This window comes from Sciurus vulgaris, assembly GCF_902686455.1.
Source record: "Sciurus vulgaris genome assembly, chromosome: 12".
In the NCBI taxonomy this organism is placed as follows: domain Eukaryota; kingdom Metazoa; phylum Chordata; class Mammalia; order Rodentia; family Sciuridae; genus Sciurus; species Sciurus vulgaris.
In genome coordinates this window covers 110153156-110170008 of record NC_136473.1, presented here as the reverse complement: position 1 = coordinate 110170008, position 16853 = coordinate 110153156, and the positions used below count along the sequence as shown (strand labels likewise).

The following is a 16853-nucleotide window of genomic DNA, read 5'->3' as shown; positions in this document are numbered from 1 at the left end:
TCACACAAACTCACACCACCTGGACGTGGGGTTTCCCTCCCTGTCACTTAGGTGATCAGTTTTCCAGCCTTAGTCCACACCACAGCCTCTGGCAGTCAACTCTCAGACATGGCTGTGGCGTTTGCCTGCTGCCTGGCTGTGGAATATCCAGAGGCACAAAACCAAACTTGGATACACCCAGGGAAAAAACTCCTGTTCCAAACAGGTGAATTCATTTATTATCAAAGATATAGAGGATAAGGGTGGCTGGTCCCTTTCCAACCTAGAAATGTCTCCAAACCAGAGAAAGAACTTGTGGGGAAAGCGGGAGGGAGCGCTGTGATCCCTGTGGTCACGGAGGCGCGGACCTTGTGTCGGGAGCTCTTGCCTCTGCCTTCTGAACCTGGCCAAACGCGTTTTGCTGGAGGGCTTGGTTGTAGCTCTTGGTGCACCTTTCTGGTCTTCGAGCACAGCATTATCTTTTGTCTATCATCCTAGTCACTTACTCATGGGAGACATGGTGAAGGGGCTTTGGAAAAACAGCTCAGTGCAGAGGCAACTTTGTGAACGCGAGGAGGGAGCAAGTTAGGAGCAGGTGTTGAAGCGCCTCGGTGCATGGAGAGCTTCAATGGCCGAGCTCTCAACCAGCCACTTCCAGTGACCTGGATTGAGCGTCAGTGGCCCCTCTGATGCCCTCCTTATGTCGGTGGGGGGTGATAGCAAAGATCCCTGTGCAATCATGAGCAGGCATGTGTCACAGCAGATTTTAACCCTAAGAGAGGACATTCCCTTCTTTTATTCCCAGGCCACAGTCGAGTCTTCATCCCTGTGGCCACTTCCCTGCTTAGATCCCGCGTGGACTCCACGAGTTCTCGGTGGAAATGCAGGTGTCTTGGCGGCACGGGCGGGCACAGGAGCGCTCTCCGTGAGCCCCATGGCCTCAGGCACCCTGTGCTGCACACACTCTCCCAGCTGCCCCCTTCCACCTGCCACTTTTTCTACTTCCATGTTCCCCTTCGCCAAATCCCTCTCGTCTGCTTTTCAAAGCTGAGCTTGAGAAGGCTTCTCTGGCCACGCAGCTGGTTTAGGCGGCCCATTCTGCGTTCTGGTGACACCCTGCTTGTGTCCCTGTCCTCACACACGCGCCCCACTTGAGTATGTGTGTGCTGATGGGACTTGTCTACCTCCCTACCAGCTACCACAGCTTCGACACCAGGGACCATTACAGTCCCACAGAGTTCAGCCTGACACAGTCGGCCTGAAATGACTGTCCCATGAAGGAGTGGGTGGGGGAAGCAAGCATGACATTTTTGAATTTGGGTTTTGTGATCACAAAGTCTGAACTGCAAAACTGCCCCCTTAGAGTTTTGAAGGAGGGCTTCTGAAAACTTCAGATTTATTAGCCTATGCCCAAGTATCCCTGTAATATCTACAATTTGGTAAATTTCTCCAGGTGATTTTGCTGGATAGTCAGTCCTCAGGATCACTCAGTTATCTTAGCCTTCTTTCATTTAAATGTTTCCTAAACATGAACTATTGAAATGGTGGCTTCACCACCCCACCCCAAATCTCATGAAACAAGAAAGCAATAGGAAGACTCTCTTATTTACCTTTCTTTCTGAGACGCTTTCTCAGCAGAGCCAAGAGGGTCCCGCCCATGACCAGGCCTGTTGTAGAAGCCACAGCTCCACCAAAGTAAGTCAGGACCTCCTGGACCGTCAATGGCCCCTCTGCAAAAGAACCATGCATGTGCAAGACATGAGAGGTGCACTGTGGGAAGGCCAGTTGTTCCCTTCAGAGGGTCCCAAGGACTCTAAGATGATCTCGGATCATCCAAAGACCTGCAGTGCCGAGAACCTGGTGTGAAAGATCTTGGAAGTCAGAAAGCCATGGTCAGAGAATGGGAAGCTCCCAGGATCATATTCCTAAGGCTTAAATATTAAATGTGATTTCAAAGAGTTCAGGGAAAGACCTAATAAGAGGAAAGACACTATAGACACAAGGGGCCTACACGTGGAAGGTTGAACAAATAAAATGAACCATGGGGAATTTTTCTGGCAATCAAAAATTGAGATATGCAACAGAAAGTGATCAGAACAAGCTGCCAGGGAAAAGCAGGGGAGAAGCTGGGAGCTGAAATGAAGCTTGTGAACAGGTGAGCATAATTCAGATCTGTGATAGTTCTAGAGGTAAGTAGTAAACAAAGGTCTTCTGAGGAAATAAACTAGAATCTGCTTGATTAATATATTTTGAAATTTCAAGATGTGTTAGTAGAGATTCTAAGTGAGCAAGGGAACTCCTTTCACAGATCTGAGCCCTGAAAAGGAGTGGTGGTTATGCGCAGTCACTGAGTGAATTCCCACTGCTCTGCATAAGCAAGGAGATTCTGTGTGACGCAATGTGAAATGTGTATCAAGCAAGGGAAACCGAGTGACAGAAAGGAGGACGACCGTGACAAATACAGAGAGCAGAAACACTGATTTTGTTTTCGTATTGAGAAGACTTCCTAAACCGTATGAAAAACGTACCTTGGCAGGTTGGCATGGGAGTTGACCAGTGTCCATTCTCTTGGCATGCTGCTCTGGCAGAGCCATTAAGTAACTGACCCTCTGGACAGTGGAAGGTGCAGGTTGACCCATAGCTGAAATTTCCCCAGGGGTTGGAACAGTTCATCACTACTGGCTTATTGATGTGTAGTTCTGTGCATTCGATGGCTACAGGAGAAACAGCATGCAGGATGAAGTGATGAGACCACAGTGTCATCTGTAACCTGACTGGCGTTGCCAGTAGAGAGTAGACTACAGAAGAGCGGAAGGAGATTCGCCACTTCAACGCTCACGCCCACTCAAGGAACGCTAGCCAAAGAGCAAGGAGGGACACGGTGGCATCCCTAAACGTCTGCGATGGATTGACCTTGCCTCCTAAGATACTATTTGGAATTTTTTTTTCTCTCAAAAATACTATTTTAAGTGTTATTATTAGTACTTTGATGGCTGACTGGTAGGTCAGCATGTGCTCATTAAAATACTTAATAAACACTCAGTGCATCTAGAACTGGAAGTTTATTTGTTTCCATAGTAGACATTGAAAGTTTGGAAAGTAAAGACCATCATCCTCTTTAAATTACTTTTCAGGGAATTTCATGTTCTTTTTTCTAACTTATGGATGGGAACTAAAGGTCAGGAATTATATCTAATTTAAGTAAATATGATTGAGCAGTACTGAGATTTGTAGAGCTCTGTGCTGTGCTTTGTGGGGATGTCGAGATGAACGGGACATAGAGTTTAAGGTTCCTGTAAGGCGTGGCAGCTCTCCAGGAAGGATCACATAGGTGTAAATGTCTAGATTCCAACTATGAAAATACGAGCTGTTTATCCTGCCGCCTAATAAAATTGCAGCTTATGTCTCACAACTCAAATGCTGGCTTACGTTCAGCATGCTGCTCGTCCTCACACAGATTTCCTCCTTAGGGCTTTGAGAACCAGGGCATTAGCTCTGGCACGAGGAAGGGCAGAGTGTGCCTGGGCCTGGTGTAGCCAACTGGAATGGGTGGAATTCATGGAGGCCCCGTGGGTACAGTGGCTGCTGGGGCTGGGTGGGGTTTCACCACCTGGCTAACTTAAGTGCCTGCAGGATAGCATCAGAACCGCAGGCTGCTTTTCTCTTTACCTCTGCACGCTGGGGTCACTGCTGTCCATTGTCCTGAAGGTGTGCATCTGAGAGTGCTGTCTCCTGTGAGTGTGAATCCAGCTTTGCATCCAAAGTAGCAAGTGGCATCCAAGCCAAAGGTTCCCCGGGGATGTGTGCAGGACATTGTTCCCTGCCCAGGAGAGACGAGGGCCAGGCATCGCACGTTGGAGGTAGGCACTGGCACTACTCCTGTGGTGAGAGGGTATTGCAATTTAGAAAGCTCCCAGTTAAAGGCAGCGCGTCAGTTAAGGCCGACGTGGAAATTGCCCCCACTCCTTTCACCCTGGGGAAGGCACTAGTGATGCCTATAGGGAAGTTAAAATGATGAACCCCAGGTATGGAAATCCTTGAAGAGATGATTATCCTACACAGAAGAATAATATTAATATTAATATTACTTTAAAAAAGGAATGAGTGAGAGAGTTGTTGCAGAAACAGCAATCAGTAGGCCAAATGCATGTGGGCCAGTTGTCGCCTCCCTGCTTTATTGGGAGGTGATTGGTCAAAGGTCAACACAAAAGGAGATGCCGCTGGTTTTTCCACTTGCTGTGTGGCAGGAAGATGATGACTAACTTCTCAGCACCTGGTTCCTTGATTTGCAAACCTGGGCCCCTGACGGCAGCCCTTGTTCTCCAGGCAGTGGAGTAATGGGCACTGTTCCGTTTGCTCGGTGAAGCCCCCAGCTACCCACATGAAGCACAGTTTCTGCACGAGAATCAGCGTACCTCTTACTTACAGCATAAACAGCCTGTCACTCCTCAGACATCGCTTTAACCCACAGGCTGTGTTTGCTAAACCTGAATGGTAGTGTGATACACACCTGCCCCGCATGACAGCCACGTGTCCTGTCATTGTGGGGAATGCCCCCAACATGGAGGTGTCCCAGCGAGTGTCAGTTCTTACCTTTGCAGCCTGGGGGATGTGCTGACCATCTTCCAGAAGCTGTGCACTCCACGCTGCCTGATCCCTCTAGCTCAAAGCCCTCATCACAGGAGAAATGGCAGGTAGAACCAATGCCGAATCCTCCATGAGTATGAGAACAGTCCAGGCTGCCCTGCTTGGGGGCGGAGAGTTCTGGGCACTTGATGGCTGGAGTACCAAAACGAGAATGACACTGTCACCGGGTCCTTTCCTAAGTTCTGTGCTCCATCCACAGATTCAACAAGTATTTATTTACCACCTACTGTATTCCAGGCGTTTGGTAGACACTAAACATGGGCACTGAACAGGGCAGTGGAGGGACAGTGGGCCTGCAGAATGGAGGATATCAGAGGACACAGAACTCACAATCCCGTCCTCTTGTCCACACCCTCTGCTCCAAAACCACAGAGTCTCCTCTGGCTCCCAGTATCTGGGTGGGTGCACTCTGGGATTCCATTTCTACTTTCTTCCTGCCTTAGATATGCGTCATCTCCTCAAATTCAGTACATCTAAAACCACAACGATCACCTTCCTCCTCAAGCCATGTCCTCTGTCTGAATCTCCAGGTTGCTTTCTCATGCTGCAGGTCCATCACAGCGGAAAGGGCAAGCCTTCCCGACAAGACAGCTGAGTTCGGGCATTCCTACCTGACTCAGTGTTTGCTCTGGTTCTTGCTTGCACTGCCCTGAATTTATTTCCCTTTCCACTGGTTAAAATCCCACAGTCCTCCAGGATCCAACTCAACATCCCCTCTGAAGCTGCCACTGAATCCAGCGTGAGCTCTTCTCAGACGCCTTGGCTTTTTGTTTGGACTCAAACACTTTCCTGCCAGGTCGACTGTTTCCTCTCTTCTGCACAGAAAGCTTCCAAGATCCAACCACCACCTTCCTTTGTCTCCACTGCAGGATCCCAAGAGGTGGCGCTCAATAACCCTGCGCCCTGTGGCTGAGTTAATGAATTTCTAGTTTATTCACTATAATTTCCTCCCCAAATTTTCATAAATTATTGCAGTTATGTGTTTCTCTTAGCATTATCTTTTTTCTCATTAAATTATTTGACAAAACTATTATTTATCAACAAATACTGAATTATTATCAAACTGAGTGTTCTTTCTTTAAATCCTTTGTCGAGTAAGGCTCATTTTACTTAGCTATTCTGATTTTAAAATCCCTCTTCAAGCTCTTTGTGCTGTTCCATGGAAAAGGGATGTGTTTGGCTTTTGCATGTTGGTCCATGTGTTCTGCAGTGATGGGTTATTCACTTGAGGATGGTGGTTCCTTATTGCAGAAATCCATTGAAACAGTCAATGAATTTCAGTCCGGGGCTCTCAGTTTATTGAGTAATTAGTAACTCCATGTCTGGCTCATCAATTCCACTTACAAACATTTACAAAACATATCTATTGGTGTAAGTCCTATGCATAAGTCATCTGTGAACATTTTCATTAAAATAGCTGTCTCAGAATCTCCTGAGGTTACCCTGTTAAGCCCAGGAATATGCACAATGTGAGCTGCAAGACAGCAGGGGCTGTGTGGGTTCTTCTAACACTGTACCCCAGGAAACGCCTGGCACATGCGGGGGGGGGTGTCTAAAAATATTTGTTGACTGAATAAGTTAATGAGTGCACTTTAATTTAGACTAATTCTAATAAGATTTCTTTGGTCTGATTTGAAAGAAGTAAAGAGAAGTTACTATTTTAAAAAATGGATTAACATGACTGAGCATCTAAAATGAGAATTTCTACAACTTTTATCTACTTAGGGATTATTGCTGTGGTTTCAGTTTTGTCAATCTTGCTCTGCCAAGGTGGCAGTCCCATCCTTTTCCATCTATGAAAGTCTCTGAATCTTCTCAGGTAAATGTTAACATTGTTAAAATCAAGACCTCAAAAAGACTTCAAGGGTTTGACTTTGAATCATGCAGGGAAGCAGGTTTTCCTTCTGAAGGAAGGGCAGCATTCATGAGGTACCTGGAAGCCTAACTCAGGTCTGGCATCTGGCGGGCACTCAGCAGGTATGGCTCCATTAAATTAAAGGAGTTATCTAGAATGATGTTGGAGTAGAGGCACTTAATGTAGACATAGAGACTTACTTGAAGAATAAGAAAACTGATAAAAGTTGCTTTCATTAAATGCCATCTCATTGACTTCCAAGGCCGTTCTTCCCTGGAACACAGCCTTCACTGTGTTTCTCTGTGCTCCACAAGTGGACATACATGTGGCAGGTGCGTCTATGAATTATTATATTCACTGCACTCTAATCACCATCTTAAGACATGCTGATTCTAGTCAATTTTAGATCTAGTCAATTTTCCTATTTCTTTTTATTGTGTCATTTTACTTAAAATTAATATCGCCTCAAGAGCTTCTTAGAATTAAGATCTAGTTTAAATAATAATTTTAACAGAGGTGTCTATACTAAACTCAAACTTGGAAAATAGCTGGGTGCAGTAGGGGCACACCTATAGTCCCAGCTACTCAGGAGGCTTACACAGGAGGATGGGTTGAGACCAGGAGTTTGAGTCCAACCTGAGCAAAATAGTGGGAACCCCCACCCCGAACTAACGCACAGCAAGCAAACAAGAAGATGATTAAATAAATAAAGTGGGAACTTCCAAGGAGAGAGAGAAAGGACAAAGTAGAGACATACCCCCAGCCAGAGCTTAGAGTGTACCCATTTGCCATAATTCAGGATTTGGATAAGCAGGGCTAAGAAAGAAGAGTGGAGGTTGGGCTGGGAGCAGTCCCCCAACATGGTGGGACTGGATATTAGGAATGGAAGTCCAGAACTGAACAGTGTCTGGAAGGTCAGCAAGAGTGTTGGTGGTCAGGAGAGACTCATCTGTGCCAGGAAGGTGGATGCACAGACAGGAGTAACAGGGACATACAACTGGACAGACGTGCTCCAGCTCACAAATGGTGATATTGGCAGAAGAACCTCAGGGCTGCGGAGGCTTGTGGGGAGGACTCCAGGTCTGGGAGGGCAAGGGCCAGGGGGGGACTGGGAAATATAGGCAGAACACAAGTTCCAAGGGGCGCAGGGAACTGGTGTTCTAACTACGATGGAGACATTTTGGAGCTGCCCCCAAAATAAAATCCTGCATTGCACTGTAAAAGAGAAATGGAGAGCTCCATCTGTCACAGTGTCCCTCCATACTTGGTGACCTCCAGTGGGCTCTCTGAAGTATGCTAGGATTCTGCAGCATGCTATGTGAAACTCTAGAGATGGTGCCAGGGTTAAAAATTCAAGCACTGAGCTGTGTGGGGAAAGGAGACCAAGGATTTGCAGAATGAATTTGGAGAATGAAGTGAGAACACAGGTACAAAAACCGGATCTCAGACTCAGGATCAGGTAAGGTGGACAGTTCTGAGAGCCATCGCTGCCTGAAGGTGCTGTTCCTGTCGGGGTTGGTTCTAGTCTCAGGGTGGGGGTGACCGAAAGGAGACAGGCAAATGCCACCTGGTATAAGGGAAAGAGGACTGGAAAGAAGGGAAGGGAAACGGACTTTGGAGAGTATGGTTTAACAACCATGTAGGTTACATAGATGATTTGAAATTTTCGTAAGTTTTTTTTTTTTTTAAGGGATTTTGGATTCTGCAGCATTAAAAATGGGATATTATAAAAGAGAGCTGGTGATAAATGTCAGTGGGATAATTGGATGAGAGTGAGAAATGAAGGAACGAGTAGTGGAGCTCACGCCCTAATGCTGGCCTTTAAGAATGTTCTAGATTCCTCAGGTGGCTTGTAGTGAATCTTCTCAACAGCAGATAGTAGCATTTTATACTCCTCAACCTGAAGAATTTGTGGCCTAGGAAGAGACCTCAAAGATAGTCTTATACTTTTCTCCTCTTCTGGGATTGAGAAAACTGAAGGCTTTGGAGGTGACAAGACTTTCTCAATGCGACATGATGGTGGGAGAGGGGGTGGGGGCAATATATGTCTTTGGAGATTAGTGCTCCTGGCATAAGGAGGAATAAATAATATGTTAGCCATCTTCTACATAACACTAATGGATTCCTACTGACATATTCTCTTGCCTGATCAGGCGCCCCAACCCCTGAGGTTTATTTCAGTAGTTAGAACTGTAGCCTGTGCAATGGAAGAGTAAATTAAGTCACAGACCCAGGGTTTAGAAACCTGCCACTGGGTGGCAGCATGGCATGGTGGCAGAAAAGCCACGTCAGACTGGCTTGGGTGAACCCTGATTCCAGACTTCCTAGTTGTGTGCCTGTGCCAGCTACTTCTTCTCTCAAAGCCTCAGTTTCCTCACCTTCAAAGTGGGCGTCATAAGAACTCATATGAAATAGGTGGCAGTACACAAGCAATTAATATTAACTATTGTTGCTGAGCTTACTGACTTACCCTGACTACCCTGACCACTAAATCGGAACAACAGTGCCTTCTGAAGCTCAACAGCAGCTGTTGGTTAGTAAGCCCAGTGCACTGCTATTTCAGAGCACATGACATGCTAGATACTGGCCAGCCAGATGCTTTGGGAAGTTAAACACAGGTAAGAGGATTCCACTAACTCACCGTCAGTAGGGCTGGTGCTTGAGTGAATTTCACTGGCAAATGGTAAGCTTTGGCTGTCTGTCACACACCCACTGTTTTGTCTCACTGCTGCAGGGGTACAAAGATGAGGAGCAAGCGCCTACCCTCAAGGAGTTTACAATCCATGCAGAAGTTGGGGGAGGAGTAATAGGTAGACCAGAACAAAATCACATCCACCCCTGGTGTGCTCAGTGTCTGGGGCTTAGCAGTGCCCAGTGAAGGTGGGTGTGAGAAAGAATGGATGATGGTGTAGCAGAAAAAGATGCACAGAAAACAAGTGTCAGTGACACAGCTGAGCTTCACTACTTACTGATGGTTACTTAACCTCTCTCTGAGCCCGTTTGTGCCTCATCTCCATCTTCCAAATGGAAATGATTATGTCTGTCCTCCTTATTTCAGAATTCTGGCAAACCTCACATGCTATGAAGGCATGAAAGCACTTCATAAATCTGAAATGTTTAACTCAATTTATTAAAATGTTCAGAGAGAGACCAGAGAGAGAGGGAGAGTAAGAGAGAGAGAGAGAGACGGACTGACTAGATTACCAGGCTTTGTGGAGTGCATGCTGTCTTAGTTCAAGAACACTTCTTGAATCTCTGATGATTCTTCATTCTGTATTGTTATCTGAGAATATTAAGAGACCAAAGTGCGTACCTTCACACTGTGGTGGGGAGCCTGTCCAGTGTCCAGATGGAGCACAATCCAAACTTTCAGGTCCAGATAAAGAAAACCCCTCATCACAGATGAACTGGCAAGTCGCTTTATAACTGGACTCTCCAAGAGGTTGGGTACAGGTCATTGTTCCATTCTGAGGACTCAGCAGAGGTGTGCAGGTGATTGCTACCATGGATGCAGCAGAGGAGGAGACTGTGTTAGTACTCAACACTCTGAAGTCGGTGTGTGTGTGTGTGTGTGTGTGTGTGTCTTGCCTGCTTAATACTCGGGGGCAGCATCTGGGTAACTGATTATTTGAATTTCATGGTGCCGTCTCAGTCTGTGGAGGTGTAAGATAGCAGCAGCTTATCGTTGATTGATGCTCTGAATTCTCAGCCATCAAGATCTTGGGAGGGAACTTTAAAAGGGAGCTGGTGTTATGTTTGGAAAGACAGTGCTGCAGTGCATTTTGGATGTCCCTGACAGGAGTGGAGGTGGCTGCTCTCTTAATTACCTTCTTCAGAAGTAGACCTAGTGACCTTCCCAGGAAACGATGATAGGCGATTGGAAAGAGGAAACAGAATAAATCGCTTTCTCCCCTTCTCCCAACCTGGTGGTGGGAGCTCGGGGTCCAGACCTGGCTCTGTAACTCATTAGCAGTGCATCTCTGCACAGTGACATTTCTGAGCCTCAGTTGCTTCAAATAGGAAAAAGGATAATCCTTGCCTTGCAGGTATCCTTAGCTATGTAGGAAGTTAACTAAATCATCTCTAAAAATTAAATTTAAAATGCAATAAAAAACCATAGACACAAAGTAGGCACATAATTCATCAGTTGTTGGCAAATGCTAATTCTACCTCTTCCTCGTAGCCCCATTCTGTAGTGATCAGCCACACATGATTGCTTTTTCACTTGGGAAAAAAGTTAAATTAGGTCTTACAGTTCTTTGCCACAGTGTGTGGAGTTTGAGGTGCTAGGGGACTTGCTTGGGTTGATGATTGTGCTTTGTGACTCTTGGCCAGTCACCTGCCTCTCTGAATCACAGTATCTTAAAGCGGGAGCACAGTCTTACACAGCTCCTAGCATTCCCGCTAGGATCAGGAGGGAAAACACTTACTGTAACTGTTAGGAACTGTCAAGATGTGCCTCTACCAGCTAAGGAAACAGTAAAGCACAGATTAAAGTGTGGACATGGAAAGGTAGGGACGAGTGAACATGTGGTTTCAGGCTCTTCTTCCTCACTGTTTGTGCTGGTTGAGCATCGGGTGGCTTAGAGCAGGGACGGGGCTGTGGCTGTCCGAGGGCCACTGTTCAGCGCTGACTCGAATGGCTTGGTTTCAAGAGCAGCTTCTCTTCCCCTCTCGTCCCTTTATTCCTTGCCCTCTCAGTCTGGTCACCTCCTCCACAGCCCTAACTCTTCCCTGCCACTTGAAGTCTTCTGAATTCTGTGTGCATGTGAGAGGAGACCAGTAAGGAGCCCCGGCACTGCAGGAATGACCGGGAAGGGGTGCCCGTGAGGCCCTTGGGGCGCTAGAGTCCATTTTCACTCCGTGGCTTTGCCTTCTGAGGAGAGGGGTGGATGTGGCGGGGTGGGGGACAGTAAGAAGGGAGCGCTTCTGGTAAGGCCCCTCTGCGGTTGCAACAGCCTGCGGATTGCAGGCCTCCTGGAACCTTCCTGCCCAGCCCTCCTGGGGATATGTCACTTTTGCACACCCAGCCGCAAAAGGACAGAGTTGGGTTGAGTAAACAAAGAACCAGAAGCAGAAGGGAACTGGAAGGTCACAGGAAGCGAGTGAGTGGCAACCTCTGCTGTGAAGTGCCCCAGGCAGGGCAGTGTGGAGCAGTGGTCTGTAATGTGTGCCTGCACAGCCCAGGGAAGCCCAGAAGGCTCTGCCCGCCGTGGTGGCCCTCCTCAGGACTCCAGGGTCTTCCCAGAGCTGTGTGGGCTCTAACACACTCAGTCTTCACTGTTGCCAGGCCGAGAGCTGAGGGGCCAGGCCACAGCCCACTGCCCTTTCCAAGCCCGGCTCCAGTGGCTGGCCATGTGCTCTGGAGCCTGGGGACGAAGGACCTCCAATTCTGCTGAATTCCCTTCTATTAATTCATCCATTCATTACAGCTAACCTAGCTTAACTGCACTGCGTGTGTAAGCACCTATGAGCTTGTGTGACCTGAATAGCAAGTGGTTTCCTCCTCACAGAAAACCTGCATCTGCCTGCTTTCACTTAGATACTGAAAGTCTGTGCAAAGGGAAAGACATGGCTAATAATGCAGAAATATTTTATATTTTATCCATTAAATGTGTTATTAAAATCACATGTGCACCATAAAACACAATAATTGTAAGGGGCAGGGTGGATAGAGAAAATATTGGAAGAATTCATACCAGAATGCTAAGAATGTCAATTTAGGGTAGTAGGGATATTTAAGAGGATATTTTTCACTTTTCTGTGTTCTTATTTTTCTATAGTTTTTGTATATGAAAATCTTGCTTTGTAAAGGTCCCTTTAAAATGTGTTTGCCATAAATGTAACTAAGGAGTTGGATGTGTCGAGTAGAAAAATGGACGGGGACTCTACAGGAGCAGTTGCACTTTGTCCCGGATGTTCCAATATTGACAGAGCACCCCGGCCTTCGACTACCAAGTGCAGTGTGGATATGACTCTCACCCTGAATCTGCACATCTTTCTTCAGAGAACCTGTACCCTCCAGGTCCTGGAGTATCTTCTCTTCATCCCTCTACCCTTTATCCTAAGTGTGTTTCCCCACCGTTATACAAGTCCTGGGTATGTCTGCAGCTAGATACCCGTTAGCGTGGCCACCATTACACCTCATGGTTCCTAGGAGGAAAATGCTAGATCAGCCTTGGAACAAACACTGCAAGCTGTTTTTGGAAGCTGGGTTTTTTCCTCCTAGTTTTCTATCCACATATTATTTTCAGCCAGTAAGTACAGTTCACCTCATTTGTGATAGGAACCTTCAGGTGCTGGTAAAGGCCCTGTCAAGAAGTAAGTGACAGCCATTCTGCTCCCTGTGGCCTGTTGCCAAACATCTGGACACTTGTATTATCTGCTGAGCCTCTGGAGACATTTGCCCTTTGATCCTTGGGTTACAGGGTAAAAGGGTTTTCCAGCCTGTGGACTCTACAGTTACCACCTCTAAAAGGCAGCTCTTGAAAATACTGCCTGGGGTTTACTTCCAAGAGGCTGGAAAGATGTGCTCTCACCTTGGCATTCTGGAGGAGCGGCACTCCAGTGTCCGGTGGCCAAGCACCGCAGCTCACTTTCTCCCACCAGGAACGAGCCTTCCTCACAGGTGAAGGTGCAGACTGACTGGTACTGGAAGGTGCCGGAGGGATGGGAGCAGTTCCCCTGGGCCCCACGGGGAGCTGGAAGATCTCCGCACTGCACAGCTAAGGGCAGAGGAATGGAGGCAGTAAGGGCAAGAAGCAGTAGCGTGCAGGAACTCATTGGTTCTGACCACCTGATGCCAAGAACGAGGATTCCCCAATATAATAGTGTCAATTAGTTGCAATGGCACCAGAATGGTTTAGAGGAAAATGCTAAAACATCACTGAGCATTTTGGCAGTATGTATCAATAGTGCTTAAACTATCATACTTTTGGACCCAAGAATTGATGCCAAGTAGGAAATCAGGATCCTTAATGAAAAATTAATTCAGAGACATTTTATCGTGATAGGGTCTGTGAGAGCAAAATATTGAAAACAAGTATAAATGACACTAATATATGGAAAATAAATCATGGTAGATTCATGAAAAGAATGTTAAAGGTCCCAAAAATTATATTTCACTTTGGAAAGATACGGGAGGTGTCTCACTGTGTGAGGTTAGATGTAAAAGCAGAATAAATGAAAAATCATGATCATAATCAAATTATACCATGATTGTAAACATGTAAAATAGGTGTTCAAACAGGGAGAGAATGCATGACTTCTATATATGTCGTACTTTTTGCTTTTAAGCTGAGAATAACAGCTGTAGCTAGCTCTTGGAGCCAGCCCAGATGAGGTCCCAGGGGCTGCTCCGTAACTTTGGAGTGGCAGTGGCAGCGACAGATGCTGGTGTCGTCCTCAAGACCATGCAGCAGAGGAGGACCTCGGCCATCGGGGGCCAGTGACCTGCCTCTGCAGGCGCCTGTCCTGGATGACCAGACACAGGTCACGCCCGGAGGCAGAACGTCTCCAGTGGTCCCCTGGGGCCCTTCTTAGGCACGCCCCAGGACTCATGTCTGTCCACAGACCGTTCGTCCACAGCTTGAGACCGTTTGTCCACAGCTGGGCACAGCACCCCAGTTGCACCAGCATGGGGCGTGGCTGTCTATTCCTCCGTCACATTCCTTCCCTTGGACTTTCAGTGCTTATTGCAGTGAATACATGCAACATAAAATCAGCTGTTTGCCACTTAAGAGTTGTAAGTACGGAGCTAAGTGGCACCAGCACATTGGCAATGTTGTGCGGCTGTCCCCACAGCCCATCTCCAGAATGCTGCACTGTCTCAAGCTCGAACTCTGCCTGTTGAACAGTACTCCTCACTCCCTCTCCCCCATCATTCTACTTTCCGACTCTGATTTCGACTACCTAAATGACTTTTGGAATAGGAATCATGCATTACTTGTTTGGGCGGTGGGGCTGGCTCATTTCATTTAGGGTAATGTCCTTAGGTTCATCCGTGTAGTAGCATTTGTCAGAATTTTCTGACTTTTCAAAGCTAAATAATATTCCATTGTCTGTGTATACCACACTCAGTTTGTCCATCTTACTTGGGTTATCTCCGCATCAAAACTATTGTAAATAAAGCTGCTCAAGGCCCATTTGCAAACTTCTGTCTCTCATTTTGAAAATAGAGTTTATATTGACCCAGGGGATTCACATACATCTCAGCAAATGGCAATGTGCAATGCCAGTCTTGTACTTCTGGGACATGATGTTGAGTTGAGAGCCCGTTGTAGATAAACAGCCCCAGTGTTTGTCTTAGTTTGCATGTAAGAGCAGAACAGTGAAAACATGAAATATTAAAAGAGGACCATTTTGTCAAATTAGACCACAGACTCATGATTGATGAAGTACTATTATCATTTTCTCAATGTTCATAAAGCCGACGCAGTTTTAAAGTTGCTTTTGCACGCATTAATTCACGACTACTAGTGAGGCAGGAAGGCGAGGTGGATGGCAGTAGCCCTGACCACCAAGTGAGAGGGAAGGTGAGGTGCACGGCTGTGTCCGCATTTGACAGAAGACACTGAGTTCCCACGAGTCCCACAGCTTATTGACAGCCGTGACAGAACTGCACTAAGTGCTTTGTCATTGCTTTTCCACCCGCTCGTGCTGTTCCTCACCCTGATCTCCCGGCCCACCCCATGTGCGTCAGTCAAAGCAGTGCTTGCCTTGACTGTGCTGTAATGCTCTGCCCAGCAGGACTGGCTTTGCTCGCCACTTCAGCCCTGGTGCTGCGCAGAGGCCCCGTGCTGTGGACTCGGTGACTGGCTGGTGGGCGAGGGAGTGACAGTGCTAAATGCGGATGCTGATGCCCTTACGCCTGAGAGGCACGGAAGAATCTTTGATGCTGCAGTACCTTGACACACAGGGGCTGGTGCTGTCCACCGTCCGGAGTCGGCACAGCGAACCGCCTCCGCTCCTCTCAGCAGGAAGCCCTCGGCGCAGTAGAAGCTGCAGCTGGAGTTGTACTGAAATGCTCTCCATGACGGGGTGCACTCCATGCTCCCATGGTCAGGACTCCCCAGTGGCTCACACGCCAGGGCTGAAGGGAAAAAGCTGTCTGTAGCTGTGTACCAGGAGGGCCTGGTCCCTTTTCAGAAGAGACTCGGAGACCCTGTCTCTTTCCTGCCCACATTGTCGGCTGGGCAGAACCTCAGATCCTCCCCTTTGCAGAAGGAGAGTCGCCTTTCCCAGGCCCTTTGCCTGGCTCACTCTTACCTGCCCTCAGTCTCAGCTGAGCCCTCGCCTCCTCCCTGCCTGCCCTGCTCAGGGGAGGAACTCCTACAGCCCGCTCCCACATCCCGTCCTATGCTGTCCTCCCTGAGCGCTGTTCCTCCCCGGCACACCACAGTCTCCTGGAGGCTGGGGTTGCCGTTAGTTACATCCCAGAGTCCAGAATGTGCTTGGCACATCAGAGGGGCTTGTTAGGTATGTATGGGATCTGAAAAGCACAGGTGCAGAATTAAAGAAGATTTGGGTTTATAAGGACAAAACTAAGTAGCGCAGCTTTGTTGTTGACACTGTGTCCTGTACTGTGCAGTGGTCATCAGTGGGTTTTGTCCCTGGAACTCAGGATGTCATCCTAACTGACTTCAGTTGCCAACTGTGTGCAGTCCAAAGTGAGCTCCTGAGTGCAGTTGGACTCGAGTGACCTCCATTTTGATAAGGGCTGTTTCCTCAGGCCCCTTCCTGGAGGAGTGCCACCTCCATGCAGTTCCTGCGGTTGGCAGAGCATAAAGACTATCCTTTTACCCTCAGTGTCGACCTCTGGCTTTTACAGAATCAGGAAGTGTAAGGACAAACGTCCCTTAGGCCTTCTTTCTTGCTTTACAGATGAGAAAAGTGCCTTTCAGAAATGCCATCTGGCCTCCCTAACTTCTCATGGCCAGCAGAACCGGAGTGGGGCTCTGATCCAGGTCTGGGAACAACTAAGCCGGGCTTCAGGCTCCTCGGAAGCTGAGGGTGTGAGGCAGTGGCTGGGACGCAGTTTCATGGTGTTATGTGATTGCCTAGGATTGCGTCACCTGCTCTTCTTTAAACACGGCCTTTGCCAAAGGCTGCCTCCAAAGAGGAGATGGGGAATCTCTCTCTCTGTCCCAACAGCCACTGCCCTGCTCCTCACATATAGAACCTTGTCCTGGAGCTCATACATGCAAACGAGACAAGAAGGTAAAAAAGGGGCAGACACAAGAGCTGGCCTTGTGCCCGGCTCTCTGCTAAGTGCTTTGTATTTGTTTCAAGGTGTACACTTTATTTACTTAGTCCTCACAAGCACCTTGCTTCAAGGGAAGGGAAGATCTCTTAATTGTCACCACAGTGAATC

The 16853-nt window shown here is 47.6% G+C and overlaps 1 protein-coding gene across 2 annotated transcripts in view; it reads right to left on the bottom strand.

The window, feature by feature from the left end:
* The window catches only part of LOC306641839 (P-selectin-like), a 39127-nt gene that overhangs the window by 4676 nt on the left and 17598 nt on the right, over positions 1-16853 (bottom strand). Inside the window, exons 7-13 of one of the 2 annotated variants that reach the window (XR_013758306.1) lie at positions 15387-15572; positions 13021-13206; positions 9795-9980; positions 4573-4758; positions 3649-3858; positions 2508-2693; positions 1559-1709 (exon numbers count right to left, since the gene is read on the bottom strand). Coding sequence is in view for 1 of the 2 variants with exons in the window: in XM_079107114.1 (XP_078963240.1) it covers positions 1590-1709; positions 2508-2693; positions 3649-3858; positions 4573-4758; positions 9795-9980; positions 13021-13206; positions 15387-15572 (1260 nt within the window). In the remaining variant the exon portion in view is untranslated. The remainder of the gene's footprint in view (positions 1-1558; positions 1710-2507; positions 2694-3648; positions 3859-4572; positions 4759-9794; positions 9981-13020; positions 13207-15386; positions 15573-16853) is intronic. The other variant, XM_079107114.1, reaches the window with a different exon arrangement.